The 17,356-nt window shown below is 39.2% G+C and overlaps 1 protein-coding gene across 1 annotated transcript in view; it reads left to right on the top strand.

The window, feature by feature from the left end:
* Scn8a (sodium voltage-gated channel alpha subunit 8) overlaps positions 1-17,356 on the top strand; it is a 180,408-nt gene that overhangs the window by 128,432 nt on the left and 34,620 nt on the right. Inside the window, exons 16-18 of the mRNA XM_027949788.2 lie at positions 1,013-1,251; positions 10,340-10,513; positions 12,610-12,966. Of these exons, the coding sequence (XP_027805589.1) occupies positions 1,013-1,251; positions 10,340-10,513; positions 12,610-12,966 (770 nt within the window). The remainder of the gene's footprint in view (positions 1-1,012; positions 1,252-10,339; positions 10,514-12,609; positions 12,967-17,356) is intronic.

Here is a 17,356-nt window from a genome sequence, read left to right as displayed (position 1 = left end):
AAAGGAAAGAAGAGACGAGGGGAAGAGAAAAACTACAACGACAGAAGGAAAAGATGAGAGTAGGAAAGGGCAAGAGAGAAGGAGAAAGAAAAAGGAAAGAAGGGATTAAGGATATGAATTATATTTCTAACTCAGCTGTGAATTACAAACTCACTGAAGGTAGGAGCAGTGACTTGTATGTGCTTCTTTGAGAACATAATAGATATACTCCACATGGTGGCTAGCTGACAATGCTGATCCTGCTGATGAAGATAATAATAAGAGCAAAGGCTTCCATCGAACTTACTCTGTGCTATGTGTTCTTAGGCACTTTGTGGATATCTTAACTCCTTTAATTCTCACAACAAATTGAAGCAACATACTCAAGGTCCTACACTTAGCAGATGTCTAAGCTAGTATTAAAGTTAGGTGTGTCTGGCTTTAGGGTCTGTGCTTCTCTGATAAGAACTTATTGTTACAATGTATAATATAATCCCTACCATTTAATGAGGACCTGCCTTGTGCCAGGCACTGTGCTGACTGCTTTAGATGCATCATCTCCTTTAACCCTTAATCCTACTCATATAACCTCTTAAAATGAGTTATACAACTCAGTTAGTCCCAGAACCTAAAAAAAGTGTATGCTCAGTTTTACAGACAAGGCAACTGAGGCCTAGAGAAATCAATTACCTTGCCTGAGTTCACACAACTTGTAAGTGTTGAAGCAAGTTGAACCAAGAAGTCAGACCCCAGAGGCTAAGCTCCTAACTACTGTGGTCTACACTGTAACTAGAATGTTGGGTCTTATATAAATTATAACTGGATCATTGTTGATAGGGAAGTGACTTGCATGGATCATGCCTCCTCTCTACTTTAAGGGAAAGAATGGAGGGAAATACTTAGGAATATTAACACTTAAATATTCTTTATTCTCATAATAATAACAATAATAACGACCTGACCTCAAAGATCATATTGTCCCTTTGCTTTCTCACTCTGATTAAGGGGCCTTTTTTTTTTCTTCTTACTGCAGAGCTGGAAGAGTCTCAGAGAAAGTGTCCACCATGCTGGTATAAATTTGCCAATACTTTTCTCATCTGGGAGTGCCACCCCTACTGGATAAAACTCAAAGAGATTGTGAACTTGATTGTTATGGACCCTTTTGTGGACTTAGCCATCACCATCTGCATTGTTCTAAATACGCTCTTTATGGCAATGGAGCACCATCCTATGACGCCACAGTTTGAGCACGTCTTGGCTGTAGGAAATCTGGTAAGGTGGAGTGCTGTGTCCTGATATGATGATTTGAGCATGTTTTGCCTATAGAACATCTTTTTCTGGTACTGGAGTTGACAAGTTGACAAGAAAGTAATAGTTAATTGGAAGACAAATGCTTCCACATATGCCATGACACCAGCACTTCTGCTCACTGTTGTGATCCCTCAGCTGTTTCCTCTTTCTACAGAACTTTGAAGACGTCATTTAGGAGCTATTGGCAGGAAACCAACCATGGTGACAGAATGGGACAGTGGGTTGGTTTCAGCAGCCTGAGCCAAGAACTTCTGTGGGCTTTTTTTTCCCTCATTCCATTTCTCACATTGATTCCTGCATTGCATTGTTCTAGCAAATAACTTCCCCTTTCACCTCAAGTAACAACCACCACAAAATAGGGCAGCTCTTTAGTGCATTAAGCACTGAAATTTACTGCACTGTCAGCTCTTACTTATCCATGTGGGGATTATTTATGGGAAATTTTTAATCCTATGCTGGTTCCCCTTTCCGTCCAATTTCTGGGCCATCATCCAGTTTCTGCTATTAGTTGATCTGTGCCAAATTTATTTTAATGTTAGCTTAAGTCACATTTAATTTATTATATTATTCATAAGAATGCAGATTTATTTATTTATTTTGGTACTAGGGATTGAACCCAGGGGATTTTACCATGGAATTACATCCCCAGCCTTTTTATTTTATATTTCAAGACAGGGTCTTGCTAAGTTGCTGAGGTTGGCCTACAACTTGCAACCCTCCTACTTTGGCCTCCCAAATGCAATAAGCTGCAGTTTTTAAAAATAGATTACACAGTGTATTCTGAATCGAGTACTTGTTATTTAGAGATGATTTGTTTTACTTCCTTGGTACGAAAATCAGGAGTTGATTGAGTTCTAATGGACAGTAAAGAGTTAGAAAGAATCCTCTAGGTCATCTGGGCCTTATTATTCCTTTGGGGTTGCCCATGGGTATGTTTATATCTAGCTCCCAATTTTTAACTGGAGCATGATCTCTTCTTAGAGTGTCCTATTCATTCGTTTCATCTTTTTTGTTCTCTCTTACGGAGCTTCCACCTTAATTATAATACCTACCATTTATTTATTTTTTTAATATTTTACATATATATATTTTCTAGTTGTAGATGAACACACATTATCTTTATTTTTATGTGGTGCTGAGGATTGAACTCAGTGCCTCACGCGTGCAAAGCAAGCGCTTTACCACTGAGCTACAGCCTCAGCCCCCAATACCTACCATTTATTAGATATTCTATAATATCATTTTTAGTTCCCATTCTGAAAACATATGGCAAAAAGATCTTTTACCTTTAGCCTGTAGTGTTTCCTGCTACACACCCCAGATGGTTCTGTGGTCTTGCCAAGTCTCCATATCTGGGGTTAGTGACTGCTCAGGCTTCTTAAGGGCAGCACAGTGAAACTATAGTTTTGGAAACAACAGTCTTGGGACTGTGCTGGAATCCTGCTGACTGACTTTGTGGTGGACATTGTGTGACTGACTAGAAGCCTTGGTCATCAAGCAGCATCTTAAGCCAGTCAGCAATCAGAGATAGCCAAGAGTTAGTAACAAGAAACATGATCTGATGATGCTCATTGTTGATGGTGGTGACAGTGGTGTTTTCTCTGTAGCATTGCATTTTCCTCCATGTCTGAGCTTTTCCTTGCTTTTGGCAGAATCGGTCCATGATACCAAAGGGATTTTGAGAGGCCTTTTCACCTACCACCAGTATTATTGCCTCTGCACTGGGCTAGCAAATAACTTTTATTTTCCTTCCTTAAAAGTCTACTAAGGCTTAAGATGACACCTAAATTAGAGTTGTGAGCATTCAGAGGACTTTGCTGACAGCTGTCAGTGAAGAAAAAGATGTCTGCAGCTAATACTCAGGGACTCCCAAGGCAAGCCAACTCAGAACCCAGTTCTAAAACAAGAAGGCAAGAGTTCAGGGGACAGTGACTGAACAGTTAATAGTCCGAATAGAGTAGTGAATGGTTCTGCAGACTGTGGGCTGGGTATGAAAGTGAGGGAAAAAATAAGTGATGCCTAGATTCAGAGTTTAGTAACTGATGGAAAAATGGGGATTACTGAAGAAGAAACATCTTTGGAGTTTAAAATCCAGAGTTCTGTTTGTACGTACTGGTTGAGAGGTGTCTATCCACTGAGTGGAGATGTCAGATAAGGAAGTTGGGTATTTGCTGGACCTCAAGGAAACGTACATTTGAGTGTTTTCTGGATGGTAGCAGAAACTCAAAGACATATTTGCTGCCAATCAACATGAGTGTTGAGGCTGGGGTGGTGGCTCAGTGGTAGAGTGCTTGCCTAGCACGTGTGAGGCCCTTGGGTTCCATCCCAAGCACCACAAAAAAGGAAAAAACAAGTGCTGAATTGGTGAAAACAACACAGAATTAGAAGCCAGAAGATTCGGGTGTTGGTTCCTGTTAGAGATTGCTTAACCTTAAATCAGACATTGATTTCTGTGGAGAAACGGTCTGCACCTGTGAAATGAGGATAATGCCATCTCCTCCGTGGTTGGGAGGATAAAATGAGAACCTATTCAAAAATATTTGGGGTAGTTAAAAGTACCCTGTAAATATTAGGAACTGCATTAATATAATTCAGTAGGAGAATTTTCAAAGATTTTGAGATTTGGATAGAATCTTTGATCTAAGAATAAGAGGATGGAAAAAAGTGAGGTTGACTAGATTGGTTGAAGCAAGGTACAAGCTTGTCTTAGGATGGAAAGAGGAGACTTTTCCCAGCACCTGGGACAGTGAGTTAAATTCTATTGATCCCTAGACAATCAATCACGTAGATGTTTTTGAGGGAAAATGAGAATAGCCTTCTGCAAATTGAAGTTTTCTGCCTCTTCCACCAACTCCCTGAAAGAGAAAATTCTTCATAGGAAGAATCTTAGAAATAATTCCATTCAATTCCCATGTTTTATGAAGAAAATTGAAGCCCAGGGAGGCTATGTGACTTATATAGACTTTGTATTATATAGTAGGTAAATGTAATGATTATTTTCTTGCCTGTTTTGAACCAAATGAATACAACAGTAAGTTTATAAGGTTGCTTTTAAACAATCTGAGTATTTTTAAAATTGTTATTAGTGCATTATAGTAACAATCTGAACCTTACAGAAAAGTTTCAAGTACAGTATAAAAAACTTTTAAGAGTAACTTACCAACATAGCCTTATCACTCCAAATACTTTAATGTGTGTGTGAGTTTTTTTAATAAACAAATACATTCTCCTACATAACCATCATATAACGTCAAAATCATGAGATTAATCTTACTACATTACAAACTCTAATTCTCAGGTCCTTTTCAGGTTTTGCCAGAGATCCCAGTGATGATCTTTATAACAAAAGGATGCAGGTCCCAAATTACCCTTTGCATTTAATTGTCATATCTATTTAATCTTCTCTATCCCAGAAGAGTTCCACAGGCTTTTATTGGTTTTATGGCCTTGACACTTTGAAGATTACATGGCCGCTTATTTTGTAGAATTCTCTCAATTTGCATTTGTCTGATGCTTCCACTTGATTAGATGTAAGTTTTGCCTTTGAATAGGGATATCACACAAGTTAGGTTGCCTTCCTCTCATTGTATCTACTAGGTGTCACAAAATTCCCTTTATTCTGTTACTGATAATATTCATTTGATCATTTGATTAAGGTAGTGTCTGCCAGGCTTCTCCCTATAGAGTTACTCTTTTCACATTTATGATTAATAAGTATTTGTGAGGCAAACATTTTGAAACTATCTAAATTTCCTGTTCACTCAACTTTTGAGTTATTCCTTTTTTTATGTCAGTATGAACTCATGGTTTTCAGTTCTATTCAATGAGTTATAATCCAATAATGTTATCTACTTTCACATTTAAACTTGACCATTGGAAGGCCCTGTAGATTAACTTGTGTGTCTTTTGATATATCCTTGCTTTGATATATCCTTGTTTTTTGATATGTCCTTGCTTTCTGGGCAGGCTGATTTTGCATTTTGGAAATGCAATCAGCCATTTCTCAAAAAGACTTGATCTTTTAATGGAAATAATATTTGAAACTGATCTGGGTGTGCTTATTGCTTAGAGCAACATACAACCCTCATGGTAAAGGATGAGCCATTTAGAGCAAGCTTGCTATATGTGTTGACAACCATGAGAGGATAGTGTAACTTCCAGTTCTAGTCCAGGACCCACTAGGTACTTTCTAGTTTGCTCAGAAAGAAATTCATTGCTACTCTCTTTGATACACTTACTTGGTCAGAAAGCCACCGTTACCTCTTACAGTGTGGCTACCCTCCCCACTATGTTCAGGCACTGACTCTCCATTCTGGGCATCCTCAGCATGCACAGAGGTTGATGCCTCCACCCCCAGCATCCTTGCCAGTATCTTCCAAGTGGACAGATGCCCCCGCCACACTTTGCAAGCTCTGACAGCCCATGCAAGCCATCATTGTTTCCCCTATCCCACTTGACTCTGATGCCTCCCAGGGGACCTTCTGCATACGGACAGCCTCTCACCACACAGCAGCCTTTCCCCAGCATTAGGTGTACGGTGCTCTCTTTATCCTGCTAGATCTTGCTCCCCATACCAGGCTGCCTCTCTTTAGCCTGCTAAGGCTACTACCTGTCTCCATGGACAGTGGATGACACCTGTCTGCATGGACACTCCCCTCACTCCACATCCCCATACTTGTTCTCTAGGCTATCCTTCCACCTGGCTCAGTGGCTGAACACATCCCTCTCACCTAGCTGGGCTCTCACATCCTGCAGTGGACTACCTCCCTGTGTGAACACCGTCCTCATCCCTCTATGGGCTGATATCCAGGTTGGGTCTTCCCTTATGAGGAGCTCCTCCTCACTCTACTCATGTGTCCTACCCTGGAGACACCATCTGCACCATACTTAAGCTCTTACTCTCTGCCAGCTCTCCTACCTCCCTCCAATGTGGACACCCTCCCATTCTATGCTACAGAGGTCTGAGTTAATATTGGTTACTTGGGCCTCTATCTGTGTGGTATAGTCATCCTAGGCTACATCCTATGGTGTCACCCTCCTTGTCCTACCTCTGATAGCCCTCACTGGACTGTCTCCCAAAGTGGACACCTCTCCCTGGTTCTGATAGCACATGCCAGGCTTGTCCCCTACAGGACATCTCGCCTCCTCAAGGACTGTCTCCCCATCCTGAGCTGAACCCCTGCCATCCCACTTGGGCTCCAATACATGTAGTTAGAAAAGGAGGACTACATGTACCTTAAAAGGATCTTAGAGACCCCAAGGATCCTCTCCTATACTTCTAGAATGATGGTATTAGAACATAAATTCTTAGGTGAATATCTGGTGATGATCACAAGATTGACACTTATGTGCAGTTGCTGATGTGCTGCTTATAAGTCCCTTTTTCTCCCCTAGAATCATCACAGTGCTAGTAAGAGTGTTACTGTAGGGATAACTTTAAATCCATTCTCTCTCTCCCGCCCCCCGCCCCCGCAATACGAGGAACAGAACCCAGGGTGTTCTACCACTGAGCTATATCCCCAACCCTTTTTATTCTTTAATTTGGGTCAGGATAAATTGCACAGGCTGGCCTCAAACTTTCTGAGGCTGGCCTTGAACTTTCAGTCCTTCGGTCTCAGCCTTCCATGTCATTGGGATTATAGGTATGCACCACTGTACCCAGCACTTGTCTCAGTCTTTAAAAAAAAAATAATTCTGTCACACAACTAATAGTTCCAGATGCATTTTGACATACAACCCAACTAATAGCATACCATGTGCCAAAGCAATGTGGCAGCTGGCCTCTGTTGTGAACAGTTCCTACTGGGCATCCAGAATCATTCATTCCAGTTACAGGCAGCACCACGTTAACTGCAATTGTTGAGTTCCCTGTTAGAACTAGCGTTTTCCTGGTGCAGCTGTTATGGTCAGTCAGCTAGTGCTTATTACTGAGCACTTCCTATATGTTCACCATGAGACCATGGGATAATAGATCAAGCTTCTGCTTAGTATTTGTTAAACAGGCTAACATTTCTAGATGTAGAAAACTATGCTGGATTTACACAAAGGTTGAAATATATGTCAGCATTTGCTTAGCTGTCCCTACGTGGCCTTAACCTGGGGGATAGGGACTATTCCATGTGCAGATACTTAGCTTGCACTAGGAGCTTTGATTTTGCAAAATTGAATCTCTTTAGGAATTTTTTCCCATTTTACAATACTGCATCTTCAAATAGAAAAATTAAGAGCCCATTTATCCATTTTCATGTGTTTCTATCAAGTCCTTCTATTTTGTGACTGCTATATATTAATTTAACATATTTCTAAACAGCATCTATAATGTAAGCATTTTTTACTATTTTTAATTCTCAGACTGTGTCTTCAAAGCTTTTCTTAAACTTCTTTTTTTTTATTATTTTCTTTTTAGTTATTGATGGACCTTTATTAATTAATTAATTAATTAATATGTGTGGTTGAGACTCGAACCCAGTGCCTCACCCATGCTAGGCAAGCGCTCTACCACAGAGCCACAACCTCAGCCCTCTTAAACTTCTTTACATGTGGGCTGGGATTGTGGCTCAAGCGGTAGTGCGCTCGCCTGGCACGCGTGCGGCCCGGGTTCAATCCTCACACATACAAACAAAGATGTTGTGTCTGCTGAAAACTAAAAAATAAATATTAAAAAAAATTCTCGCTCTCTCTCTAAAAAAAAAAAAAAAAACTTCTTTACATATAAACTTGGTGATCAGGTAGTTATTACAAGCACTAATTATTATGATGGTTGTAAACCTATTGCATGAAAAACCCTCCCCTCTAAAAACATAGTTTTCAGTAAAAGTCTGTTATGTGGCCAGAGGGTATTCATCTTTTCATAGGGGACACCTGCATATTACCTTAATAAGACTGCAGGATAAGGCGGCCTTGGAAACACAAGGTGCTCTGTCAGGTAAAAGAGTGGGAGGAGGCGACCTAGGGAATAAGTCATTCTTGTGCACAATAAACTGCAAACCTAACACTTCTTACATCATTATCATATTGAAAAAAATCAAGAAGGAAGCACCAAAGTCTCTAACAATAAGAAAAATTCTTGAACGTATAGTCACCTAGTAGAATCTATCCCCCCCGCCCCCCCCCCCACACACACACACACACATTCTCTTTTTCTTTACAGTGCTAGGGATTAAATCAAGGGCCTCATGTGTGGTAGGCACCAGTATAATTGTATGTGTGTGTGTGTGTGTGTGTGTGTGTTATTAGGGATTTAATCCAGGGGTGCTCTACCACTGAGATATACCACCAGCCATTTTTTAAATTGTTTTCTTTTGAAACAGGGTCTCATTAAATTATTGAGGCTAGCCTCAAACTTCGAGTCCTCCTGCCTCGGCCTCCCAAGTAACTGGGATTACAAGCATGTGCCACTGCACCCAACCACCAGTAGTCTCTTATATAGCAATAAAAGCAGAAATTAGAAAAACGCAGCATAGATGGATCATAAATAAGACCTAAGATATTATGTGTTCTGTGATTTTTAATACTGTCAGAATGTATATGAAAAAGTAAGAGAATGCGTAAGAATAATAATGATATGCAAAGTAATGAGATTATGGGTATTTTTTTACTATATTTTACACACTTTTGATGCTATTCAACTGCTTTTATGACTTAAAAAGAAAAAATCGTGTCAAATATGTCTTGGTTTCCTAAGACCTATACTATCAAGTGAGGGCTAATAACAATCAATGATCTTTTTTTTTTTTTTTACAAGTTTTGTTTTTATATTTTAATTGTCACATAATTGTACATATTTATGAGGTACAGTGTAATGTTTCAATTCATGTATATATTGTGTAATGATACATTCAGGTCAATTAGCATACCTACTACCTCCACTAGAATTTTTTTGTGATGAGAACAAAGTCCTCTCTGGCTATTTTGAAATACAAGATACATTTTTGCTAACTGTGGGCATCCTGCTTGTTCCAGAATTTGTTCCTCCTATCTAACTGTAACAGTTCCATTGACCAACCTCTCTCCTTCCCTCTCTTCCCTGCCCTCCCCAGCCTCTGGTAACTACTATCTACTTCTATGAGATGATTTCTTGTGTTGTTCTTTTTTTTTTTTTTTTAATTTTCAAATATCTTTTTCTTTTTCCTTTTTTTTTATTTGTTTTAATTAATTACACATGACAGTACAATGATCTTGACATATCATACATTTGAATCAGATGGGATATAATTTCTCATTTTTCTGAGAGTACAGGTTGCAGAATTACATTGGTCATGCAGTCATGTATATACCCACAGCAATAATAATGTCTATTTTCTTGTGTTGTTATTATTGTTGTTTTGCCATACTGGGGACTAAAACCAGAGCCTTGTACATGCTAGGCAAGTGCTCTACCACTGAACTATACCACCAGGCCCTTTATATTTTTATTTTGAGACAGCATCTCACCAAGTTGCCTAGGCTGGCGTCAAACTTAGGATCCTCCTGCCTCAGCCGCCTCAGTCACTGGGACTATAGGCAGGGACCACCATGACTGGCTGAAAGCAATTGGTTTTTTAAAACAAATATCCCCAGCATATACATTCAAAGAGACTGCTGACCCTTGTCAAAAGGAGTCACCTTGTGTGCAATTAACATTACTTAGGTTGTTTTTTTTTAATTGCCTTTAATTGTTAACAAAGATGGGGACATTGGGGCTAAAGTCTTTATTTTTTTTTAACATTTTTTTTAAGAGAGAGAATTTTTAATATTTATTTTTTAGTTTTCAGCAGACACAGCATCTTTGTTTGTTTGTGGTGCTGAGGATCGAACCCGGGCCGCATGCATGCCAGGCGAGCGCGCTACCGCTTGAGCCACATCCCCAGCCCCCTAAAGTATTAAAGGGGAAAATAGGGAGATTTTCCTGCATCATATGGGGTGCTTGTGGGACATCCAGGTATTGATATCTGTGGACGCAGAAACCAAGCCTGCCTCTTGAGGTCTCATGGACATACTGTATCCAATGATGGTGATGAAGGCGTTCTCTATTATTTCTTTTCCTTACCTCCTGCCTTCCCCTCTTTAGGTTTTCACTGGAATTTTCACAGCGGAAATGTTCCTGAAGCTCATAGCCATGGATCCCTACTATTATTTCCAAGAAGGTTGGAACATTTTTGACGGATTTATTGTCTCCCTCAGTTTAATGGAACTGGGTCTAGCAGACGTGGAGGGGCTTTCGGTGCTGCGATCTTTCCGATTGGTATTCCATATTTCTCCGATTTCTTTTAATTTCCTATCTTGCAACTACTAGAAAGAATTTTGTATAAGTAAATTTAATTGTGTTTAAAAAAAAAAAAAAAAAGCCTTAGCTATATTCTACTCCCAATTCCAGTTGGACATTTAGTTGACTTAGCTACTAAAAGCTTGAAAACTTTCCCATTAAATGCACAATGTAGAAGTCGGTTTTTTAAGTCAATAAACAAACAGAAATGAATTTGGGGAATTTCATCAGAAAATAATGCTAACCTAAAAGATAAAGGCCTCTTAAGGGCTTTTCTGAGGTCTAATTTAGTTTACCGGGGAACTGTTTCTTTATCTGAGCATCCCCTGAAATGGAAAGAATCTCTCCATTTTCAAAGATGGCTTTCCTTGTTTCTTTTATCATAGTGACCCCTTTTAGAAATTTGGAATAAAATAAATTTTTTAAAATTATATTGAAATTAGTTGTTGAACATTGGGTTTTCCACATTATTAGCTCAGAAGAATTTTTTATTAACATATTTGAAGTAATGTGTAATTTATTAAAATGACCCTGAAAGAACAGTTAATAAATCCTCAAAGGAGCTACCTGTAAATAGAGGCATATGTTATGTCTTGAGTAAGTCCCTGGAGAAACTGAATTACACTGAGGGTATCTCACTCCAAGCTCATTGCTGCCTCATTGGCATCAGAACAGTTTAGGGTTTTCTCTCCCAATCAGGAAGATGCCTAAGCACTTGCAACTGAAAGGATTTAAGGTTTTTTCACCAGGATATTCAGCAAATCAAAGAAAGAAATGGAATGGAATAAAACTATTTGTAAAACAGAGCTCTCACTTGGTGTAAGTCAAAAATAACATCTAACATCTGTCAAGTTTCTGAAACCTCTGCTTAATAGTAACTGGTTTAGATCCATCCCACAGTTGACTTTTTGAGAATAGTTCTTATTATATCAATTATAAGTGGAAGGAATGAAAGATAGAAACCAGGGGCCGGGGTTATGGCTCAGTGGTAGAGTATTCGCCTAGCATGGGTGAGGCACTGGGTTCGATCCTCAGCACCACATAAAAATAAATAAGTAAAAAATAAAGGCATTGTGTCGACTTACAACTAAAAAAATTAAAAAAAAAAAAAAGAAAGAAAGAGAGAAACCAGAAAATTAATAGCCTGAATAAATTAGAAGCCAGGAAGGGGAAAAAAATATAAGTGGCCCAGATACACACATAAGGCAACCCATCTCAGATGAGACTCAAGTTTTAAATTAAAAACAAATGTTCAAATCAAAGAGTTTTGTCCTCTGAATTAATAACAGTATAGGCTCTTTTCATGATATTTGTAGAACTGTCTCTACTTGGGAGTTGTACTTTTTCTCCAAGTTATTCTGAGCATATCACAAAATTGCGTAGCAGCCATTGATTATTTATTGGCAAGCAAAAGAGATTTTTTTTTTTTAACCTGGGATTGAACCCAGAGGCACTTAAATACTGAGCCATCCCTAGCTCTTAGCCCTCTTCTTATTTTTTATTTTTAGACAAGGTCTTGCTGAGTTGCTTAGAGCCTCACTAAATTGCTGAAGCTGGCTTTGAACTTGCAATCTTCCTGCCTCAGTCTCCCAAGCTGCTGAGATTACAGGTGTGCACCACCATGTCCAGCTAATACTTAGAATTTTTAAATGCTTGCCTTTTGATAGATGACTTCTTCTCATTGTCCTTGCCATACTGATCTTTTAGTTTCCAACAAATCATGTTTTCTTTCACATGTACCTTGAGACATCAATGGGAAATAAATAGAAAAAGATATGTTCATGTGTGAGTTTTTAAAAAGCAGATGGATTTGGGATCTAATACAAAGTACTAGAGGCAGCATTCTTAGATCCTAGCTCTAAATTTTCACTTACTCTGAAATTAATTAGTTTTCCCTTATCTATACCTCAGTTTCTCCCGTTAGTCTAAGACCCCTAAGAAAGTACTGGGAATTTCTCAAGGGAGTTAAATAAATTTAAGCTGATCTTATGAATTTTATATGTTTTTATTTTAGTCACGTGATAAGACAATGGATTGAGTATCATTTAGTTTTTGTTGATTTATTTTCTCCTTAGCTCCGAGTCTTCAAATTGGCCAAATCCTGGCCCACCCTGAACATGCTGATCAAGATTATTGGAAATTCAGTGGGTGCCTTGGGCAACCTGACCCTGGTGCTGGCCATTATTGTCTTCATCTTTGCCGTGGTGGGAATGCAGCTCTTTGGGAAAAGCTACAAAGAATGTGTCTGCAAGATCAACCAGGACTGTGAACTCCCTCGCTGGCACATGCATGACTTTTTCCATTCCTTCCTCATTGTCTTTCGAGTGTTATGCGGGGAATGGATTGAGACCATGTGGGACTGCATGGAGGTGGCAGGCCAGGCCATGTGCCTCATTGTTTTTATGATGGTCATGGTTATTGGCAACTTGGTGGTTAGTATAATTTATAACAAAATTTTGTTCTTTGCCCTGAACATCCTACCCTTGGCCCAGAAGCCCAGTCTGCATAGTCCCTCTCTCACCTTCCATGTCTGTTGAAATATTAGTTCTTTCTTGGACCAGGAACCCTAAGATGCAGATGAGGGAGAGACTGGTATTTTAAAGAGTACCTATTAAGGGGCTGGGGTTGAGGCTCATCAGTAGAGTGCTTGCCTCACATGTGTGAGGCACTGGGTTTGATCCTCAGCACCATAAAAATAAATAAACAAAGATATTGTATCCATCTTCAAATAAAAAAAAAGAGGACCTATTAAGTCATAACACAACACAATCTGCCAACCCTTTTTCATAGTTAAAAAAACAAAACTCAACGAACTTAAGTGATTTTCCCAAGATCATACAGCTATTAAATATCAAGGCTTCTATTTGAACCTAGACTACAACACTGTGCTCTTTCAACTACCAAAAAAAAAAAAAATCCTTTTTCTAAACTAGGATTTCTTCACCGTGGCATTGTGAACATCAGATTCTCTGTAAGACTGTCCTGTGCCTTGTAGAACTGAACAGCATCCCTAGCCCACAAGCTGCCAGTAGCATCCCCCAAATTGGGATAACCAAAAAAGACTCTAGACATTGCCAAATGTCCCCTGGAGTGCAAAATTACTCTACATGGAAAAACCACTGATCTAAATCATCTTAGAGTTTGACTTTATCTGTATAAATGGGAAATCTTTTTTTTTTTTTTTTGCTTTACTCTGCTCCTCCACCTGCCTGTCTTTTGCCTCTGTGTATGGAAGAATCACCAGCAGAGATTTTAATAACTTGTTTCTCAACACATAATCTAAGGACGGCAGCAATGAGATCACATGGGAGTATGCTAGAAATGTAGAATCTTAGACCCCACCCCAAACCTATTAAATCAGAATATTTATTTATAACAAGATCTCTATGTGATTTATTTGCACACCACAATTTGAGAAATCACAATTTATGGATCAGGTCTCCAGATCCTACTTGCAAGTACAGAGCATGAAGGACTGGAAGATGGCAAGCTCAAATGATCCCTTATGAACTCATCCATATTATTTCCTTTCTGTTTTCTGCCATGAAGAAATATGCCACCTATGCACCTAGGTGGTGCACACCTGTAATCCCAGCAGTTCAGGAGGCTGAGGCAGGAGGATAATGAGTTCAAAGCCAGCCTCAGCAACTTAGCAAGGCTCTAAGCAACTCAGCAAGACCCTGTCTCTAAATAAAATATAAAAATGGCTGGGGATGTGGCTCAGGGGTTAAGCATCCCTGGGTTTAATCCCTGGTACCAGAAAAAAAGAAATATGCCAGCCAAGGGATCCTACTCACCAGCCTCTGAACCAGACATAGCTATCCTATGTTTTCATTTGACCTGTAAAAGTAGCTACCGTGATACTTCTCTAATATTATTTTCCATTCCTGCACCTTTCCCTCTGCTCCAGTGTCTCTAAATGTTTTCACTCCTTTAGAGAGTACGCTCCTGCTTCCTGTCATGTAATGTATCAACATTTCCTGCCCCGTTACCTCACCACCCTCTCTGTTGTCCCCAGATATCTCCCCATGTCTGCCTCCAGGCACCTGAGCACAGGGCTGAAGTCATCTCTGCCCGACATGACACTTTTCCAGGTTCCCTCTAGTTTAGCCCTGCCCACCTAGTCTCTAGGATCCTATAACTTTGGAGCCTTTTCTCTTTTTCTTTCTACTATCAGCAAGCACTAATCCATCTTAAGTATATCTTTCTTAACTACATCTTACTTCACAGGTCTTTTTTCATCTTTCTCCATCATATTTCTATGATTTACCCCTTCCTTTGCAATTCTGTAATCCATGCAGTATTTCTAAAAGTGTGGTCTGAAGACCACCTGCATCATAATCACCCAAGACTCATTCATTAATAAAACCCAGTCGAAGACCCTACACCAGATCTCCTGAATCAGGGTCTTTTCAACGTAGGGCAAGGAAATTGTGTTTTAACAAGGGTCTGCTTCCTCCTAGAGACTGACAAATGCTAATGATTGGGACCATAAGAGCTTGATCCAAACTTCATCAGCTCATGCCTGCAACAGCTTTCTAGCTTCAAACCTCCTCTATATGTTAGCAAATAGGAATGACTTTCTCAAATCTGTCATCCTCTGTGTCTCCTTTATTCAGAACAAATAGTGGACCTGAGCATAGTGGCACACACCTGTGATCATGCTACTTAGAAGAGAGAGGCAGAGGATTTCAAGGTTAAAGCTAGCCTAGGCAGCTTAGCAAGATCCCATCTCAAAATAAAATTTAAAAAGAGGAGGGGAAGCTGAGGAGGTAGTTCCGTGGTAGAACACTTGCCTAGCAAGTACCCTTGTCCTAGGTTCAATCCCCAGTAGCACAAAAACAATGGTAGATCCAATTAAATACAATTTACATCCCTCAGCTTGGCCTTCCAAGCCCTCTCCTATTCCATTTTGTCAGTTTCTTTCCTTCCCCTCTCCCTATACTATAGATTGAACTTAGGGGCCTCAATCACTGAGCCACATCCCCAGCCCTATTTTGTATTTTATTTAGAGACTGGGTCTCACTGAGTTGCTTAGTGCCTAGCCATTGCTGAGGTTGGCTTTGATCCTCCTGCCTTAGCCACCCAAGCCACTGGGATTACAGGCATGTGCCACCGCACCTGGCTTGTCAATTTCTCCTTCTTCTTCTTCTTTTTAAATATTTTTAGTTGTAGATGGACACAATACCTTTATTTTGTTTATTTCGTTTTTTCATGTGGTGCTGGGATCAAACCCAGTGCCTCGTGCATGCTAAGTAAGCGCTCGATCACTGAGCTACAACCCCAGCCCATTGTCAGTTTCTTTTTAACTCTACAAATAGCCCAGATGATCCAAATACTTATAGTTTATTTATTATTTCTACTCTCTTTCTCAACATACACTATTATCTCTATCTAAAATGTATGCCCTTCTCTTCTTCCAAAGTATGACAAAGTAAAGAACAAATTAAATCAGGAAATGAGCACTTCTCCCTCTTTTCAAAGTAGGACTTAATAAAAATAAATTAATTGTTGGTGGAGGGTACTAGGGATTAAACCCAGTAGCAGTTTATCACTGAGCTACATCCCCAGTCTTTTTTTTTTTTTGGAGATAGGATCTGGCTAAATTGCTATGGCTGGCCTTAAACTTGCAATCCTCCTGCCTCAGGCTCATGAGTTGCTGGGATTACAGGCATCTGCCACTACATCTAGCCAAATAAGTTAATCTTAATGTCCATTGTAGTAAAATAAGAAATTTAAACAAAAACAAATAAAGTTGTATCTGGTGGCCTGACACTTGGCTATGAACACAGAAGACGACATCACTGTCTTGCTAAAGTTTTTATTATAATTTTTTTTTAGGTGGACACAATATCTTTATTTTGTTTTTATGTGGTGCTGAGAATCGAACCCAGTGCCTCACGCATGCTAGGCAAGCGCACTACCACTTGAGCCACATCCCCAGCCCTATTATAATTTTTTTTTTATTTAATTTTGTTTTGTTGAAATGAGGTCTCAATATACTGCCCAAGCTGGCCTCAAATTCCTGCACTTAAGCTACCCACCTGCCTCAGCCTCCCAAGTAACCAGCACTACAGGTACACACTACCATGACTGGCAGTTATTTTATTTTTACAAATGTTATGAAAGCAAAGAAAACTCATTTTTGTTTTTTTTGTTTTGTGGTACTGGGAATCAAAGACAAGCCCTCACACATACTGAGCCACAGCCTCAAAATTCATTCTTTTTTTTTTTTTTTAAGTTGTTGATGGACCTTTCTTTTTATTTATTTATATGTGATTCTGAGAATTGAACCAGTTTTTCACACATGCTAGCCAAGCACTCTACCACTGAGCTACAACCCCAGCTCTTCAAAATTTATTCTTAAAATAAGATGATATGAAATATATTTGAATTCTACCTTCTTTATTTGTTGTATGGAAGTATGGTTCACCAAGCCTAGCTTTTTGTTTTTTTCTAGCATGGCTACTCTTTGTGAATACATGGCATCTATGTATTCTTTGACCTTCCCCAAAATCTATATCCACCTATTTTTATTTTCAGAGATTTTTCTAATCAAAATGAATACAATCTTTATTTTTTCTGGTTGTAAGAGAAATCGTATATTTTGGAGTCCATATGTACTACTGTAAAATAGCCAAGAAAAGAGGTGCTAGGCTACTTGTATTAAAATTAAAAAAAAAAAAATCTACTTGGTGACATGAGCATTTAAAATACTATACAGGCCAAAGAAACACAACAGAATTTCTTGAATCTATCCCAGTCTGATGGCACATGCCTATAATCCCAGCAGTTCAGGAGGCTGAGGCAGGAGGACAGTGA

This window comes from Marmota flaviventris, chromosome 3 (genome assembly GCF_047511675.1).
Source record: "Marmota flaviventris isolate mMarFla1 chromosome 3, mMarFla1.hap1, whole genome shotgun sequence".
In the NCBI taxonomy this organism is placed as follows: Eukaryota; Metazoa; Chordata; class Mammalia; order Rodentia; family Sciuridae; genus Marmota; species Marmota flaviventris.
The sequence above is the reverse complement of the archived record's forward strand: the minus strand, read 5'-3'. Positions and strand labels throughout refer to the sequence as shown.